This window comes from Xenopus laevis, chromosome 6L, assembly GCF_017654675.1.
Source record: "Xenopus laevis strain J_2021 chromosome 6L, Xenopus_laevis_v10.1, whole genome shotgun sequence".
Taxonomy (NCBI): domain Eukaryota; kingdom Metazoa; phylum Chordata; class Amphibia; order Anura; family Pipidae; genus Xenopus; species Xenopus laevis.
Window position 1 is genome coordinate 141,832,667 of NC_054381.1, and position 17,070 is coordinate 141,849,736.

Below are 17,070 nucleotides of genomic sequence, written 5' to 3' on the forward strand. Positions count from 1 at the left end.
TAATTTTTATTCTTTGAATTTAAAGGCTTGAGGAACCCCATGTATTTGCTGCCTGGAAACAGCATTTCTGTTGATGAAATGTATCACCCCTATTTTGAGTAGAATGGGAGGGTCTGAAGGTGGGTCATCTAGTCTCCATAGAAGAGGGCAGGATTTTCAAAGCAGGAGAGCTGGAAGGGAGCTCTGCCCCTCCTGGTGGGTTCTATTGGAAAAATTTAAGGCTAAAAATATGAAAAATTAAAGGGGAACGATTGCAAAAAAAAAAATCATACTGAAAAAAGAAACTTTACAAATACAATTAAATATTCTTCATTGTTTCTGAAATAATCAAGTTTATATTCACTATTCCTCTCTCAGCATCTGCTTCCCCTCATTCTGTCTTCATGCAGCAGTTGGGTGTCTGATGAATGATCCAATATATCAGCAGATGTATTAGAGCTCACTCAAATAACTGATTCCAGTACAAACAAAATAATTGCCTTTTGCCAAAATCCTGCATGTAGTGAGACAGGATACCTGGTGATTTTAATAGAGTGAGCTCTAATATATCTTCTAGGTAGGGATGCACCAAATCCACTATTATGGATTCGACCGAACTCCCGAATCATTCACAAAAGATTCGGCCGAATACCGAACCCTAATTCAGATTCGGTCGGCCAGAAGGATTTGGCCGAATCCGAACCCTGCTGAAAAAGGCAGAATCCTGGCCGAATCCCAAACCGAATCCTGGATTCAGTGCATCCCTACTTCTAGGCAATAGGAGCCCCCCTATAATATATCGGATCATTCATCTGACACCCAACTCCTAAATGAAGACAGAATGAGGAGAAACAGATGTTGAGAGAGGAATAGTGAAGATGAACTGGATGATTTCAGAAACCGTACAGAATTTTTAATTGATTTTATTTATTTATAAAGTTTCTTATTTCAGTATGCTGAAGCTAATAATACATTTTCACGATAGTTCCCCTTTAAATATGCTTCTCTCTCGAATACTCTGATATGAAGGGATGGCTGGGCAGGGATAAAGCCTAAGCAGCAGTTATAATAGAGATTATACAGCTGTCTGCTGCTTTGATCTGTAAATACACACAGAACAAAAAAAAAAAAAAAAAAAAGTTTCCTATAAACATTTAGAAATAACATTATTATAAAACCACAGACAAAAATGCTTACCTGCTGGAGTAGAAGTATTAGATGGTGTGGTGTTTGGGGCTCTTTGGCTCTGAGTGTTCCGTACTGCCCACTGCATTGATCTTGGAGCCTGGGCAGCCCCGTTTGCATGATTGCTGTTTGATGACCTCTCTAGAGGTTCATCAATCATAAAGGTCTCCTGGTCGAGGTCATCACTTTGACTGCTACTGCTATCAGAATCACTGGAGTCATTGGATTGGGAGTCATCTTCAGAGAAAAAGGCTGGAACACTGCTGGCACCTTTAAAATCATATACACCGTTCAGAACAATTTTATTCTTTACCAAATTAATTTGCAACACATTTGATATTCTTCTGAGCATACCTGCTTCGGATCCAGCAGTAGCTGCTGTTACTACACTCCTCCGACCACTGGCATTATCTTGATTGCTGTGGTTACTTTCACTGTCACTCTCTGTTTCCGCTGCAGCCAAAAGGTCTAACTCCATATCACTCCCTAAAAATACAAACAGTGCAATTCAAGCAGTTGAAGTAACAGCTATTAAATAACTGGCATGAGGAATGGGCCTTTATGAAGTGTGGAGAGATTTTATTGAATGCCCTGGATCCCTAGTGGCAAGTTAAAATACTCCTACATACTAAAAGTATAAAGGAGATGACCACTCAAAAAATAGTTTCTTGTATAATGCAAGAAAATCTATCTAGCTTTCCTCTATAAATTTACTAAAAATGTTAAATATAAAATTTTTGGTAAATTGTTATTCCTGCTGAAAGTGCCATCTGTCGGTGTATTTTTTGAATCCTTGAACAAGGTATATAACCTTAAAACCACAGAAAGTTTTAATCAATGTATACTGGAAAGGTATGAATATATTATTTTCATTATTTAGGTGAATTTAACCTTTTACAAAAAATATTAATTACCATCTTCATCGTGCTCATCATGTTGTCCTTCCGCTTCTGTATTCTCTTCCCCGTGCTCTTCCTGCTCATCATGGTGGTCCTCTTCTCCAGCTACCCCCTCTACCACTTCAACCTAATTAACAAATTACAGAGCGTCTTACAAGAAAAATAAAAAAATAAAAAATATAGAAACACCACTACGGACAGCCAAAGGTGTAATTAAAGACACGGTTAAAGGAGCAGTATACTCCATAGTTCAACATGAGTTCAGTCAATAGAAATTGGGCTGCCTAGATTTTTTGTAAGTAAAACATCAAGCAAAAAGTATAACGTTTTTGTTACTTCTTAAGCTAAACAGGTCAACCAGGTAAATTTAAGCTACTCCATATGTATGGTTCTTGGGATTTTTTTGTTCTTCAGCTAAAAAGGGAAAATAGAGACAAATTCTGTTCCAGGTTTGGTCCTTGCCAGCAAATAATTCGATTAGCTGAAGAACAAAAAACCATAGCTTTTTTGTGAATAAAGCAATAGGCAAAAAGTGCCGATCACTCAACTCGTGTTAAAAACAAGGCATAAACTTAAATAAAAATCAACTTAAACATATTCATGGAAGTAAGCTAGTGTTTGCTAAATCGGTAGTTAAGCTAATACAGGTATAGGATCGGTTATCAAGAATGCTCAGGACCTGGGGTTTTCCAGATAAGGGGTCTTTAATTTGACTCACCATAACTGAAGTCTATTAATAAAAACACATTAGCGTTAAATAAACTCAACAGAATGGTTTTGCCTCCAATATGGATTCATGCAGTTTACAGTTTTATTCAAGTACAAGCTACAGTTTTATTAGAGATAAAGGAAATAGTTTTGAAAAATGTGTATTTGATTTAAATGCCTCTACTGGAGATGGCCTTCCCATAATTCAGATTTCCATATAACAGATCCAATACCTGCATATAGACTGCAACATATGTAGTAGCTGAACATAAAAAGAATTTACCTCTTCCACATCCGCTGACACAATGTCGTCCTGCTCTTCATCGCGGCCTCGTACAGGCTGGGACTGGCTTATTCTTCTTTGCTGAGGATTCCTAATGATATAGGATGACTGGGACTGATTCGAACTATGTAGAAAAATAATCAAGGTGGGGAATACATAAATAATTTTCCCCCTAAACTATCCCTCCAGTTAAAATAAGGGTAGGGCTATTTGCCATTGTCCCAAAGAGAGTTGTGTGAAATTACATTTCTCTCCTATTTACAGTAAAACTCAAAGTTGGGTATTTAAATAGCAAGAGCCATTACGTTTCTGAATTACCACTGAATGATATGGTAGATTTCCACTGCAATTTCCAAAACAAAGATAGGTAACTAGAATACTCAGGGGGCGACCAGCAGGAATATAAACTATATTCTATGGTTCTAAGAGAAGAACCTGAACCTAAAGTGTTAAAAACTGAAGACAGGCGTGATTAACTTTGATTGTGAAGTTTCATGGCTTAAAGGCGAACTAAACCCTAAAAATTAATGTGGCTATAAAAGCCATATTTTATATACCGAACTTATTGCACCAGCCTAAAGTTTCAGCTTGTCAATAGCAGCAATGATCCAGGACTTCAAACTTGTCACAGGGGGTCACCATCTTGGAAAATGTCTGACACATTTTGCTGCCATGTAGTAATTATCTGTATTAATAACTATCTCAGCCTTATACTGTGACATTTCTATTCTATGTGTATTGTATATTGTGAGCGGGTCCCTAAGCTCAGTAAGTGACAGCAGCACAGAGCATGTGCAGTGAATCAGCAGAAAAGAAGATGGGGAGCTACTGGGGCATCTTTGGCGACACAGATTTTTACTGCTAAAGGGCTGTGGTTGCCTTGGGCTGGTACAGAAGCACAAAACATAATGTACAACATTTCTACCTACTTAGTTAAGATTTAGTTCTCCTTTAAAGGGGTGGTTCATCTTTAAGTAAACTTTTGGTGTGTAATAGAGTAACCAATTCTAAGCAACTTTTTAATTGGTCTTCATTATGTTTTTTTTTTTATATATAGTTTTTCACTTTTCCTTCTGACTGTCCAGCTTTCAAATGGGGGTCATTGACCCTGTCTAAAAAACAATCGCTCTGTAAGGCTACAAATGTACTGTTATTACTACTTTTTATTACTCCTCTTTCTATTCAGGCCTCTCCTAGCATATTCCAGTCTCTTAATTAAATCAATGCATGGTTGTTGGGGTAATTTGGACCATAGTAAGCAGATTGCTGATGGCAAACTTGAGAGCTTCTGAATAAAAAGCTAAATAACTCAAAAACCACAAAAAACTGCAACTTGTCTCAGAATCACACTCTACATCATACTAAAAGTGAACTCAAAGGCGAACAATCCCTTTAAAGAGATACTGACACCAATAATCTTTTTTTTATCCATCATAACATCATTTTGCCATAAAAGTATTTGCCTGATTCTTTCATTACCTTTCTTACCCCCATGTTTCTCTATGAGGGGGCTGCCATATTTGTGCTGCAGTAGTTGGTTAACATTAGAATCTCTAACCGACAGGCTGAGAAGGGACAGTCAGGTTTAGGAACTTGAAGTAACAATTACTTACAAAAGCAGAACTACCAGCAAAAAATGATCAATGTGACCTATAGGTAACTTTTAGGCGCAAATTTACTCAAGGGCGATTTACTAACAGGCGCTGGCGTAAATTTGCTAGCGAAGTAGACCTACTCTAGCACTACTTCATACACTTACGCCAGGCGAAGTTGCGCTATAGCGATGGGACGTAACTACGCTAATTCACTAACTTGCGGATTTTACTGAACGTAACGTTACCTCTTGCGCCAGACTTGCCTTCGTCACCTCAGACCAGGCGAAGTGCAATAGAGTAGATAGAAAAAAATGCAACTTTTTTTGAAGCAAGTCCTAAGTCCCAAAAAACGCTGGCGTCTTACTTTTTTAAGGGTGATAGGGTAAAAAAAAAAAAAAAAAGTTTGTAAATTTTTGTTGGGGGTACCTATCCTCCTTCCCCCCTACATTTCCTAACATATGGCACCTTAACTATACAGTGAGCACATGTATAGGGCAATATAACAACTTTATTTTATGAAGGTTTCCCGGGCTTGTGTAGTGTAATGTATTTGCTGCTACATATACATCCATTGTACTTTAACTTGGCGACTTATGCAAATTAGGCATCACTAGCGTAACTTTGGACTGCTTATAGTATTATCGCTAGTGCAACTTCGCAACCGTTCGGTAACCTGTGTGCAACTTTGGATCTTCGTGAATTTGGGCAGCCCTGGCGAAATGACACCTGGCAAAGTGTGGCGAAGCTATCGCTAGCGCATTTTCAGTGCATAGTGAATTTGCCCCTTAATGTAGATTAATATTTTGAAAAGAAAATTTTAGTGTCAGTATTACTTTAAAGGACAAGGAAAGGCAAAACAATAAAATCCAATTTTTACTTTCTTTAATGAAAAAGAAAACTATCTCCAATATACTTTAATTAAAAAATGTGTACCATTTATATAATAAACCTGACTGTATGCAGTGAAATTCTCCCTTCATTTACTGCTGTGGATAGGAATTGTCAGATGGTCCCTAACTGCTGAGCAGGGAAACAATCATACTTATGAACAGCAGGGGGAGCCCCCGCCTTACTTCCCAGCCATGCAGAACTCAAGCAGCTTTGTTTAGGACGATCCCTAAGCAGCCCAGACCACACTGAGCATGTGCAGGGTCAGGGTCAGGCAAAGATGTTTAACAAAGTTACAAAATGACAGCCCCCTGTGGCCAACTTTGAAAGCATAAATCATTTGTTTGATTAGGCTTGTGGTGCAGTAAGTTCATGCTTATGTTTAATATACAAAATACAGCATTTCTAGCCTTATTCTATTTTAGACTTTACTTGTCCTTTAATATATGGAATGTAACCATATCTTTCCTGTCTCCTCAAAACATATGTATCAGAAACACTAATTGGGTATGCACACTACCAATGCCAATTTACAATAAACGGAGTTTCAAAAAATAAATAAATAAATAAAATAAAGTATTGACCATTTTGACTCTTTACTGTCTAACCAAGTGGTAAAAGAAGCTTTACTCATGCCTGTACATCACAGTGCTAAAAGAAATATTACTAACCCACCAATCCTAAAGCTTTAATGCCTCAACTATTGCATTTTTACCTGTTCGACTGATCGGATGAAGGTCTTGGAGGTAGAGGCTCGACAGAGAACAGCTCCTCGCTGCCCTGCATAGCATCTATACTTGTGCTTGCTAGTGTAAAGGGGGCAGTTGGTCGTGCAATGCCCATTCTCACTGGGACAATGAGGGATTCTGCAACATTGCACAACTCCTCCACTGCATATGGAAGTAAAGCTTGGAACACTCTTTTGCATTTCCCTATTGGCTGTGGAATGAAGTTGCTGGAAAACAAAATGAACAGAACAAGCTTTAGAAACACTAAATTACAGGGGTTGTTCACCTTCCAAACACTTTTCAGTTCAGTTTTCAGACACGAGAAAATTCTTTCCATTTTTTTTTTTTATTTGTTTTCCAAAGTTTAAAGATCCTGTCTCTAGTGTGAGTCTGGCAGCTCAGTGATCCAGGTTCAGATTCTGAACGGTTACAATTTCCTACATTGTATACATTTCTCAGCATCATCTGTGGGAATATTAGTAACTATTGTACCAATTCTAACAGCTGCCATTTAGGGTCTGGCCAAACGGGCAGATTCGGGGAGATTAGTCGCCAGCTGACAAATCGCTTATTCACAACGACTAATCCCCTGATCTGCCTTCCCCCTTCACAAACTGAAAGTAACTGAAAAAAATATTTCTGGTGAACTATCTGAACAGGAAAAAGCATTAGAGGGTGAACATCCCCTTTAAAGGAGTTGTTCACCTTCAAACACTTTTTTCAGTTCAGTTGGTTTCAGATCATTAACCAGAAACAGACTGTGTGACAGTTTTTCTACTATTGAAGTGTAAAGTTAAATTTTTCACCTTCTAAAGGTTAGGCCACACTGGGCGTTTTGGGCAGATTTGGTCGCCTGCGATGAAAAATCGCCTGCGCTAATCACGTGGCAATTAATTTTCTGAAGTCGCCCAAAAGTTTCCTCGTGAGGCAACTTCAGGCGACTTCGGAAAACAAATCGCTGCATGAGATAAGCGCCGGCGTTTTTTCATTTGAGCCGGCGGAGAGTCAGGGAAGGCGTTTGGGGAGATTGTTTGCCGCAAAGAGGAGGCGATTAGTCGCAAGGCGACCAAATCTCCCCAAAACCTCCAGTGTGGCCTTACCCTAAAGCAGCTCTGGGATGGGGGTCGCCTACTCTGTAAACTGTTCTACATTTAGAGATCAGATCATTCATAGATTCTGCTCAGCGGGGACAAAGATAAATAATGTATCAACTAAATGTATCAATTTAGAACAGTTTACAGAGTGGTAAACTGTAAACTTCAATATTAGAAAAAAACAGTCACAAATAGAAAGTAATTGGAAAAAGTCTGTTTCTGGTGAACTATATGAAAACAACTGAACTGGAAAAAGCATTGGAGGGTGAACATCCCCTTTAAAGGAGTTGTTCACCTTCCAACACTTTTTTCAGTTCAGTTGGTTTCAGACCGTTCAACGGAAACAGACTTTTTCCAATTACTCTGAGTGACAGTTTTTCGAATATTGAAGTGTAAAGTTTCATTTTTCACCTTCTAAAGCAGCTCTGGGAGGGGGAGGTCGCGACTGTTCTAAATTGATACATTTAGTTGATACATTTCTTAAGCTGAGCAGAATCCCTGGGTTTCATTAAAAGCAGCTGTTAGACTTGATACAATAGTTACTAATACTCCCGAGATGCTGCTGAAAATGTATCAACTAAATGTTGCAAAATTGTAACAGTTCAGAATCTGCGCCTGAATTACTGAGCTGCCAGACTCAAACACCAGAGACACGAACATTCAACTTTAAACTTAGATTTTGATTTTGGAAAAAACTGCAAACCATAAAAAATGGAAAGTAATTGAAAAAAATCTTTATTTCTGGGGAACAATCTGAAAACAATTGAACTGAAAAAAGTGTTTGGAAGGTAAACAAACCACAGTCTGATCTTATGACAATTCCAGCGCATGTCGAGAAGAGATTAACTGAAATAGTTAACAAAAAGGAACAGATGGAGCAGTATCTGTACTTACTTTTTCTTCTTGGATGAAGCCATCTCTACACTGAGAATGACAAAAACACGAGCCACCGAACGCAGAAAACGCATTGTGACAGCTACAGCTTCTTCTCTACGCCCAGGCGTATATTTATTTTGGAGTTCCTTTACAAGGGTCCCCAGTAAGGTATCCAACAGCTAGGAAACAGCAATATCATCACAAATTAAATGAAGATTTACCAATTGTTTATGTGTACAGATTGTTTCTTCCGGAGGTCTTTTAGAAACTTACCAATATATCTGCTGTGCACTTGACAATAAGGCAATGAGTAAAACAGTCCAAGCGAATGGTACCACCCTGCTGGTTCAAATAAACTTGTTCCTCAGGAAGAAGATGGCCAATTCTACTGCTAGCACTAAGACTTGAGATAAGAAACTGCAAGTTAGAACTTTGGAATGAAAGAAAATTGTAAAGGAATTACTAAGTGATAACTCACGGGTCTTTATTTTCTTGGGAACCAAACATAATCATGGATTTAAGTGCGTTCCAATCCTGTAAAACACGTTCCAGTGCAAGCTGTGCAAACCTAGGGGGCTCTAGGTCATGATCTGGCATATCAGTATCTAGAATGAAAGAAAGGAAAGTACTGTCTTGCATTATTACATTCAGACATCCTATCCATAACATCTGATATTAAATGAAGCATAATTAAAGGGGAACTCCACAAAAACATAAGCTTTTTGAAATGTAAACAAAATTTCAAGCAACTTTGCAATATACATCAATTAAAAAATGTGCCGACTTTATGATTTTTAATGGTTTGGAACAGTTTCCTAAATCTAGCCCCCTGCTGATCTGTCTGACTACTTTGCTGAGCTGCCTGACTATTGTTACTTTGTTTCAGCAGCTATCTGCCTCAGCCTGCCTCCTCCATATCCCAGAATTCCCTGCACATGTGATTTCAATAAGGAATGGAACATCCCAGTGCAATGCCTTGTGGGTTATGTAGTTCCTGCATGCGGTCTGTAAGCCGTGGAGAAGTTGTAACATCAGTGTTTAGTCCCTCCTTCCCTGCCAGGATTTCAAATGATTCAGAAAGAGAAGAATGGTTAAACAGCTGGGTTTCAGCATAGAAAATTGCATTTATTCATACTTTTTGAAGAAACAGGAAACTGTGATGGGTATATTAGGGTTTTCAGTGTTATGTGGGCTTTGGAAGCCGGAGTTCCCCTTTAATAATGAGTTTCTGTACCCTCGGAATAGTCAGCGAAACCAGTTTGTCATGAAATCTGTGTATGCAATGTGATATGGTTTTGGTATGCAAACCTGAGACAGGCCCTAATGAAAGTTCAGTGATTTCTCATTCAGACTATTGGACAAACAGAAGTAACCAATGAGATAAACCCTCCTCTACAGTTTGAACAAGGCAAAAGATCAGAACTGAAGAATAGTTCAGCTCAGCCTCACCAACAGCCGCATTCTCCATGTCTTGATCTACTGCCATTAAGAGCAAACACCTAGATCCTTTTAACACTTTCCTACTTCCACCCTTAGCTATCTGTCTCACAAGTGGATTACAACCATCTGCAGGGCTGTTGCCAACCCTTCCTTAATTCCATTTAAACCAAATGAATTTGTATTTCACAGGATATGACATAGAAAAATCAAGGAATCTGGAGGCCATATTCACCTTCAGGGTTAGCTGTCTTTCGATTGCGATCTTCCCGAATTCTTGGAGGTCGATACTGGCAGTGTTCCACCGTCTGTCTGGCTACAGTCTGAACTAAGAAAAGAAGAAGGTGCTCTCCCCTGAAAGATGGGTGTCAGACATATAATGTTAGCCTTAATGCAATAAAACTACACATTTAGAATCAAATATAACCAGGGCTTGGCATAACCATATTTCAAATGATGATAATTTGAATGAGTGGGCATAATCCAGCCTTTTACCCTAATTAAAAGCAACCCAAGTGTAGAAAGTTGGAACATATTTTAATTTTTGTTTGATGACACTTGGAATAATTGCCCTTTGAATGCTTCTGAGCTGTTACCCCTATCAATCAAGAAAAACAGGCAAAATAATTTTAGTTTGCATTCACTGTTCAAATTCCAAATATTACTTCAGCTTTATGAGCCTTAAGACTCCACTGAGAGATGAAGCCACAAGCAAATGAATAAGTTAAACCATTATGTAACAGACCACATTGAGCTAAGCAGTGGCATAACTGTAGAGGAAGCATACTTTGTGGTTGCAGGGGCCTGGGCTGTGGCGTTATCTATATCATTTTCTATAGCACATCAGGCGGAAGTAGCTATGAGCAGTGGGGTCTGGCAATGCACTCTTGCTACGCCACTGGAGCAAAGTGAGCCTGTATTGTTTAATGGACAGAGTTTACCTCACATACGTATGTCTTAAATGTCTTTTAAACTGTTATTTAAAAGATACTTTTAAAACTTGAGCAGCTACTGGAGCGAGTTTAATAATTACAGAGAGTGTATCATTACTTGTTTAATAAAGAGCAAGCCATTGCATGCTTAACCCAAAACACACATCCATTTCTGACTTTAGTGTCTCCACTCTTTCATCCCTATCGCTAACTATACCTTTCTAAACCAGCAAGTGTATTTTTTTTAGTTATAATATTGGTGTGTAGATGCATCTCAGTTCATTTTGCCTGGTCATGTGCTTTCAGAAAGAGCCAGCACTTTAGGATGGAACTGCTTTCTGGCAGGCTGTTGTTTCTCCTACTCAATGTAACTGAATGTGTCTCAGTGGGACCTGGATTTTACTATTGAGTGCTGTTCTTAGATCTACCAGGGAGCTATTATCTTGTGTTAGGGAGCTGCTATCTGGTTACCTTCCCCATTGTTCTGTTGTTAGGCTGCTGGGGGGGAAGGGAGGGGGTGATATCACTCCAAACTTGAAGTACAGCATTAAAGCGTGGCTGAAGTTTATCAGAGCACTAGTCACATGACTGAGGGGAACCTTGGAAACTGACAATGTCAGATTTCAAAATTAAATATAAAAAAAACTGTTTGCTCTTTTGAAAAACAGATTTCAGTGCAGAATTTTGCTGGAGCAGCACATTTGATAAAACCTACATACTCTAGCTTCTCGCCTAGACAAATTGGATGAAGGTGAGTAATGCACATAACAGAGAACATAAACACAGGGTCATTTCCATAAAGGGCAGAAAAGTATTTCTAACTTTTTTTTTTTGCCAATTTACAGGACTTTGCTTAGGGGACAAAATCCTAATAAACAATATATCAATTACCTGCTGTTTGGCATTGTGACAAGATTAGTGATTGTCAGCAGTCGATAGAGAAGGTCTAGTCGTGCAGACTTTTGTCCGGCAATTAATGTTTTGCATTTGCATTTCTCCCAACAGTCACAGTAAGCAGTAGGCGATGTTCTTTTCAATCTGAAACAAGAGTTCTAACAATGTAACCCAAAATGTAAAACTTTGATTCTGTAAAGAGGTTCTGGCCTAGTAGCACACTTACTTGCAGTCGTGACCTTTGTGGCAGACTCTTGCACACTCAGTACAGCAGCACAGGGATTCCAACAAGCCACATGTTCGACATTCAAATATGTCCTGAGACCAGAAAGAGGGATGTACAATATTTTATAAAGACCAGGAACAGAAACATATCACATTTTGAATAACACAGAACACAGTAGCTTGTCCAGGAGCACTATTAACTCAAACCCTCAACTAGGACCTGTTGTATACTGAAAGCTCTGCCAAGAATTCCATCTAAACAAAAACCTATCCTTCTAATCAGTACACTGTAGATCAGTGGTCCCCCAACCAGTAGCTCGCGAGCAACATGTTGCTCACCAACCTCTTGGATGTTGCTCCCAGTGGCCTCAAAGCAGATGCTTATTTTTGTATTACTGGCTTAGATGCAAGTTTTGGTTGTATAACAACTAGATATACTGCCAGTCTCCTGTAGGCTACCAGTCCATATAGGGGCTACCAAATAGCCAATCACAGCCCTTATTTGAAATCCCCATTTTCATGCTTGTGTTGCTCTCCAAGTCTTTTTTTACATTTAAATGTAAACAGTTACACAAATTCATGCCGTAAAAATAAGGAGCACATTTTAAACAATTCACTGCCTTCATACCTGGTTGATATGCTCAGCTCCTGTCCATGTAAAACTGCAGGTATCATTGCAGCAAAGTACATAGAGAGGAGAGTCGTCTGAATTCGTACCAGGTGGACATATCATTCCCTTGAAAATATCCTCCTCTTTCTCACTTGAATTTGCTTCAGCTGGAACAAAGAATGGAGTCAGATCAGAAAGCTAAAGCCAAGATGCTGCAACTCAAATTTAAATGTTATTTGTTTGAGAATCGGTAAGGGGATTGCTTACCTTTAGCAATTTTCTGTGCAGTTTCCAGAATGGTAATTGCAGCTGGATAGGCTCTCCCACTAACAGCAGACATAAAAGGAGTCATACCTCTGGCATCCCTTAAGCAAACACAGAAATTGTAGTTAGTGGCCTTCATTCATATCTCAAGCTCATACATCTGGCAAAGAAGTGTAGTGTCAATATAAATATCTGTATGCAAAACCTATGCTTCACCCAGCGAGACATTTGTTTCTCATTAGCTTGCTGTATAATTAAATCACATTTTCAGCCACTGTTGAATATCAAGTTTTATAAACTAGGCATACACCGTATCCACTCTTTTGGAATTTGCAGATTCCCGAACCAAATCACAGCTAGTGCGGGGAAGGGGTAAAGATGGTGGTCCACAGCTGTAAAAGCACAATTACTGAATGACTGTGGGGCAACCCTGATTCAACAGGCCTAAACTGCAAAATCAAAACCGAACTTAAGACAGGCCAGACAGGAGGTTGATTGGCTCCAGAAGAGGTATCAAGGGAGTGAATATGTACATGGTGAAGTGGCCTTATATAAGCAATCTAACAAATAGCAACTTTACACTTAGGAAAATAAATACTTAATATGGCCCGAAAAGTTAACATGGATCATAACCACGATATTCCCCTTTAAAACTTAAAGTGCAACGGTGGAGCTATAAAAGGCACAATTAGAGTACAGATATTTGGAATAACAAAGAAGGGATATTTTGAAATAGCACCGAATCCACTTTTTTGGATTCGGCCGAACCCCCGAATCCTTCGTGAAAGATTCGGCCGAATACCGAACCCGAATTTGCATATGCAAATTAGGGGTGGGAAGGGGAAAACATTTTTTACTTCCTAGTTTTCTGACAAAAAGTCATGCAATTTCCCTCCCGCTCCTAATTTGCATATGCAAATTAGGATTCGGATTCAGTTCGGCTGGGCAGAAGGATTCGGCCGAATCCTGCTGAAAAAGGCCGAATCCTGGCCGAATCCCGAACCGAATCCTGGATTCTGTGCATCCCTAATCTTCAATGAGAATTGCACTGGTTACTGTATTTCACAATGGTTTGTGATGTAACTACATTAAATCTAAACATACTTGGCAGACAGGAGATCACGTAGGTAAGGCTGCAGAACAATGCTATCACATAATAACTTCAGTATGAAGTGAGCGTTTGCCTTCCGATCCTTGGACTCAACAACTGATGGCTCAGAGGAAGGACCTGCAAAGCATTAAAAAATAAAAACAACCAATTGAAAGAGAAAGTATGATTGAAAAGAGGTTATTTAAAACAGAGAAGTAAACCAACTTTTGCAATTTAAATTTTTGCTTCTTTTAAAGCTATTAAGCCATTTCTAAACTGCTACTATAATGAACAGCACCATCTGCTGGTCAGTCACTGTACAGTCAGGGAGTAAATGCTCAGAAGGAAAAGCAGAGAACTCTTCTGATGTTGCTCTGCTCAAGAAAGACATAAGAAGGGTTAGTTGCATTTTGACTTTTTCCTGTGCAAAATATCATAGGACGAGTCCTGCTTCTGAACATGTTTTTCACCTGTACAATCAAAAAACTGACAAGCAGGTGCAGCTGTTGATACAAAATGTAGTACTATTTTAAACACTGCTTAATAGCTTTAAAATAATTTTAAAAACCAAAGTAGAGCATGCGGAGCAATTTTACTTTTCCTTTATAACATCTCTTGCACAAATCTTATTGTATACATTATAGCAGTAAAAACATATTTCCTGGTGAACATACAAAAATGGAAAAGGAGTAACGTTAAAGGGATACTGTCTTGGGAAAAAAAATTTTTTTCAAAATGAATCAGTTAATAGTGCTGCTCCAGCAGAATTCTGCACTGAAATCCATTTCTCAAAAGAGCAAACAGATTTTTTTATATTCAATTTTGAAATCGGACATGGGGCTAGACATATTGTCAATTTCCCAGCTGCCCCCAGTCATGTGACTTGTGCTCTGATAAACTTCAATCACTCTTTACTGCAAGTTGGAGTGATATCACCCACCTGCCTTTTCCCCCCCAGCATCCAAACAACAGAACAATGGGAAGGTAACTAGATAACAGCTGCCTGGTAGATCTAAGAACAACACTCAATAGTAAAAACCCATGTCTCACCGAGACACATTCAGTTACATTGAGAAGGAAAAACAGCAGCCTGCCAGAAAGCATTTCTCTCCTAAAGTGCAGGCACAAGTCACATGACCAGGGGCAGCTGGGAAATTGACAAAATGTCTAGCCCCATGTCAGATTTCAAAATTGAATATAAAAAAAATCTGTTTGCTCTTTTGAGAAATGGATTTCAGTGCAGAATTCTACTGGAGTAGCACTATTGACTGATGCGTTTTGAAAAAAACATGTTTTCCGATGACAGGATCCCTTTAAGTTCAAGACTTCTAAAAACAATGGTTTTCACCATAAAAGGTCTCTAAATGTGCACACACCCTTCTTCAGTATGCCTAGGCAAGGCAGAAGATATGGCACTGCTAGTTTTGACTACATCAAGGCAACTTTGCAATTGGACATGACCACCACTGTAAAGGGACTGTTATATACGTACGTCCCCAATAATGATGAAAGCGGGCAAGTTTTACATTTATTCAGTGACAGCAGTGGTAACGTATGTTGGCTGTTACCCTACTATGTAGGAGTTGATGATAGAATATTGGGCACAAAGCAGCACAAGGAGAAACCTCTGCTCTAAATGTTGGCACAAGTCCAGTGGCTGTAAAAAGCAATGCAATGAAATCCCAGAATGTGATACTGAATGTAGTCAGGTGTCCTGGGGCTAAGAAATGTTCTGCCTCTGAAGAAGACTGGTTGCAGTTGCTTGTTTTTGGAAGGAAAGGAGAACTTTGCCTTTATGATCTCTTTTTAAAGCAAAACCTTATTTTAAGAAACTACAAGTCCCCAAGCATTTCCAGACACCTAGCCACAAATTATACTCTTCAGTTTCCCTATACTAGTTTTTATCAAAGGCTTTGATATAAACTGACAAAATATGAGCTGGCAAAACATCTACTCCGATGACACAATACATGTGAGAGCAGCTCTCAATTTGGAATATTTGGAATCTACATATTTGCTAAGCACACAGGCATTGAGTCTTAACATCCTCCTCTGAAGAGGAGAGATAAAGAAAACCTTTCCTTCATAAGAATGCCCATCTCCAGCTAGGTGGAATATTTCTCCCTGTTTCTGTCTGCTGTTTTTCCCTAAGATATTATTTAGTTTCAGTCTACCAACATTTAATAAACATATAAACTGTTCTGTGAGCTGTGCCAACCTGGTATTGTAGAAGTACTTGGTCCTTGGCCAGGTACAGTGGATGCCGTGGTAAGTGATCCTACAGCAGGAGCCAGGATAAAATCGATGTCACCATCTTTTGGAAAAGAGAAGAACAATGCAATGTATTACAGCCTGCACAACAAAAATACAAAAAAGCTGCAATTTGAACTAAAGAAATCCAAATGTTATAAATACTAAAGTTTTGCTATAGATTCAGACTAGGAATGACTAGTATACAAGAGCAGAAAATGAATAGCTAGTACAACGTTAAGACAAAAATTGCAGTTTTTATAGTTTCACTCACCTGGATCCATAGCAGGTGGATCAGGAACCCAGCTAGGAGGTGCAATGGGAGGTGATACTGGGTCTTGGTGATCACTAGATGCGCCAGCCTCATGTCTCCCCAAACCTGCTGCCCGAAGGGACCGCCTCATCATTTCCCTCAATCTCAAGCTGGTAAAAGAAAATACAATCACATTCAATGTAATAATCATTGTAAAGCACTCTAACCTGGAAGAGACAATTAACGTTTTTAGGTCAATTAACTAGCTTATTAATTGAACTCAAGGCAAAGAAATAGTAATTAAGAAAGGAACAAAATGGTCTCTAGACGAGTTTTTAAATCAGCGACTTGCCAGCATTAAAGTGACACTTTCATGGGGAAAAATGTTTTTTTCAAAACGCATCAGTTAATAGTGTTGCTCCAGCAGATTTGTGCACTGAAATCAGTTTCTCAAGAGCAAACAGATTTTTTTTTCATATTAAATTTTGAAATCTGACATGGGGCTGGACATGTCAGTTTTCCAGCTGCCCCCAGTCATGTGACTTGTGCTCTGATAAACTTCAGTCACGCTTTACTGCTGTACTGCAAGTTGGAGTGATATCCCTGCCTCCATTCCCCCCCTCCCCAGCAGCCTAACAAAGAACAATAGGAAAGTAACCAGATAGAAGCTCCCTAACACAAGCTAACAGCTGCCTGGTAGATCTAAGAACAGCACTCAATAGTAAAATCCAGGTCCAACGGTGACACAATTACACTGAGTAGGAGAAACAACAGCCTGCCAGAAAGCAGTTCCATCCTAAAGGTCTTGCTCTTTCTGAAAACACATGACCAGGCAAAATTACCCGAGATGGCAGTCTACACACAAATATTACAACTAAAA

The 17,070-nt window shown here is 39.0% G+C and overlaps 1 protein-coding gene across 11 annotated transcripts in view; it reads right to left on the bottom strand.

Annotated features, from left to right (window-relative positions):
* The window catches only part of ubr5.L (ubiquitin protein ligase E3 component n-recognin 5 L homeolog), a 103,118-nt gene that overhangs the window by 26,939 nt on the left and 59,109 nt on the right, over positions 1–17,070 (bottom strand). For 9 of the 11 annotated variants that reach the window (XM_041566575.1, XM_041566583.1, XM_041566582.1 and 6 more), the window contains 16 exons: positions 16,212–16,360; positions 15,906–16,001; positions 13,702–13,825; positions 12,601–12,698; positions 12,352–12,500; positions 11,725–11,816; positions 11,496–11,642; positions 9,908–10,026; positions 8,714–8,840; positions 8,509–8,638; positions 8,254–8,414; positions 6,253–6,492; positions 3,055–3,178; positions 2,079–2,190; positions 1,519–1,650; positions 1,177–1,434 (listed from right to left, as the gene is read on the bottom strand). In XM_041566575.1, coding sequence (XP_041422509.1) covers positions 1,177–1,434; positions 1,519–1,650; positions 2,079–2,190; positions 3,055–3,178; positions 6,253–6,492; positions 8,254–8,414; positions 8,509–8,638; positions 8,714–8,840; positions 9,908–10,026; positions 11,496–11,642; positions 11,725–11,816; positions 12,352–12,500; positions 12,601–12,698; positions 13,702–13,825; positions 15,906–16,001; positions 16,212–16,360 — 2,258 coding nt within the window. The remainder of the gene's footprint in view (positions 1–1,176; positions 1,435–1,518; positions 1,651–2,078; positions 2,191–3,054; positions 3,179–6,252; positions 6,493–8,253; positions 8,415–8,508; positions 8,639–8,713; positions 8,841–9,907; positions 10,027–11,495; positions 11,643–11,724; positions 11,817–12,351; positions 12,501–12,600; positions 12,699–13,701; positions 13,826–15,905; positions 16,002–16,211; positions 16,361–17,070) is intronic. The other 2 variants (XM_041566576.1, XM_041566580.1) reach the window with 2 other exon arrangements.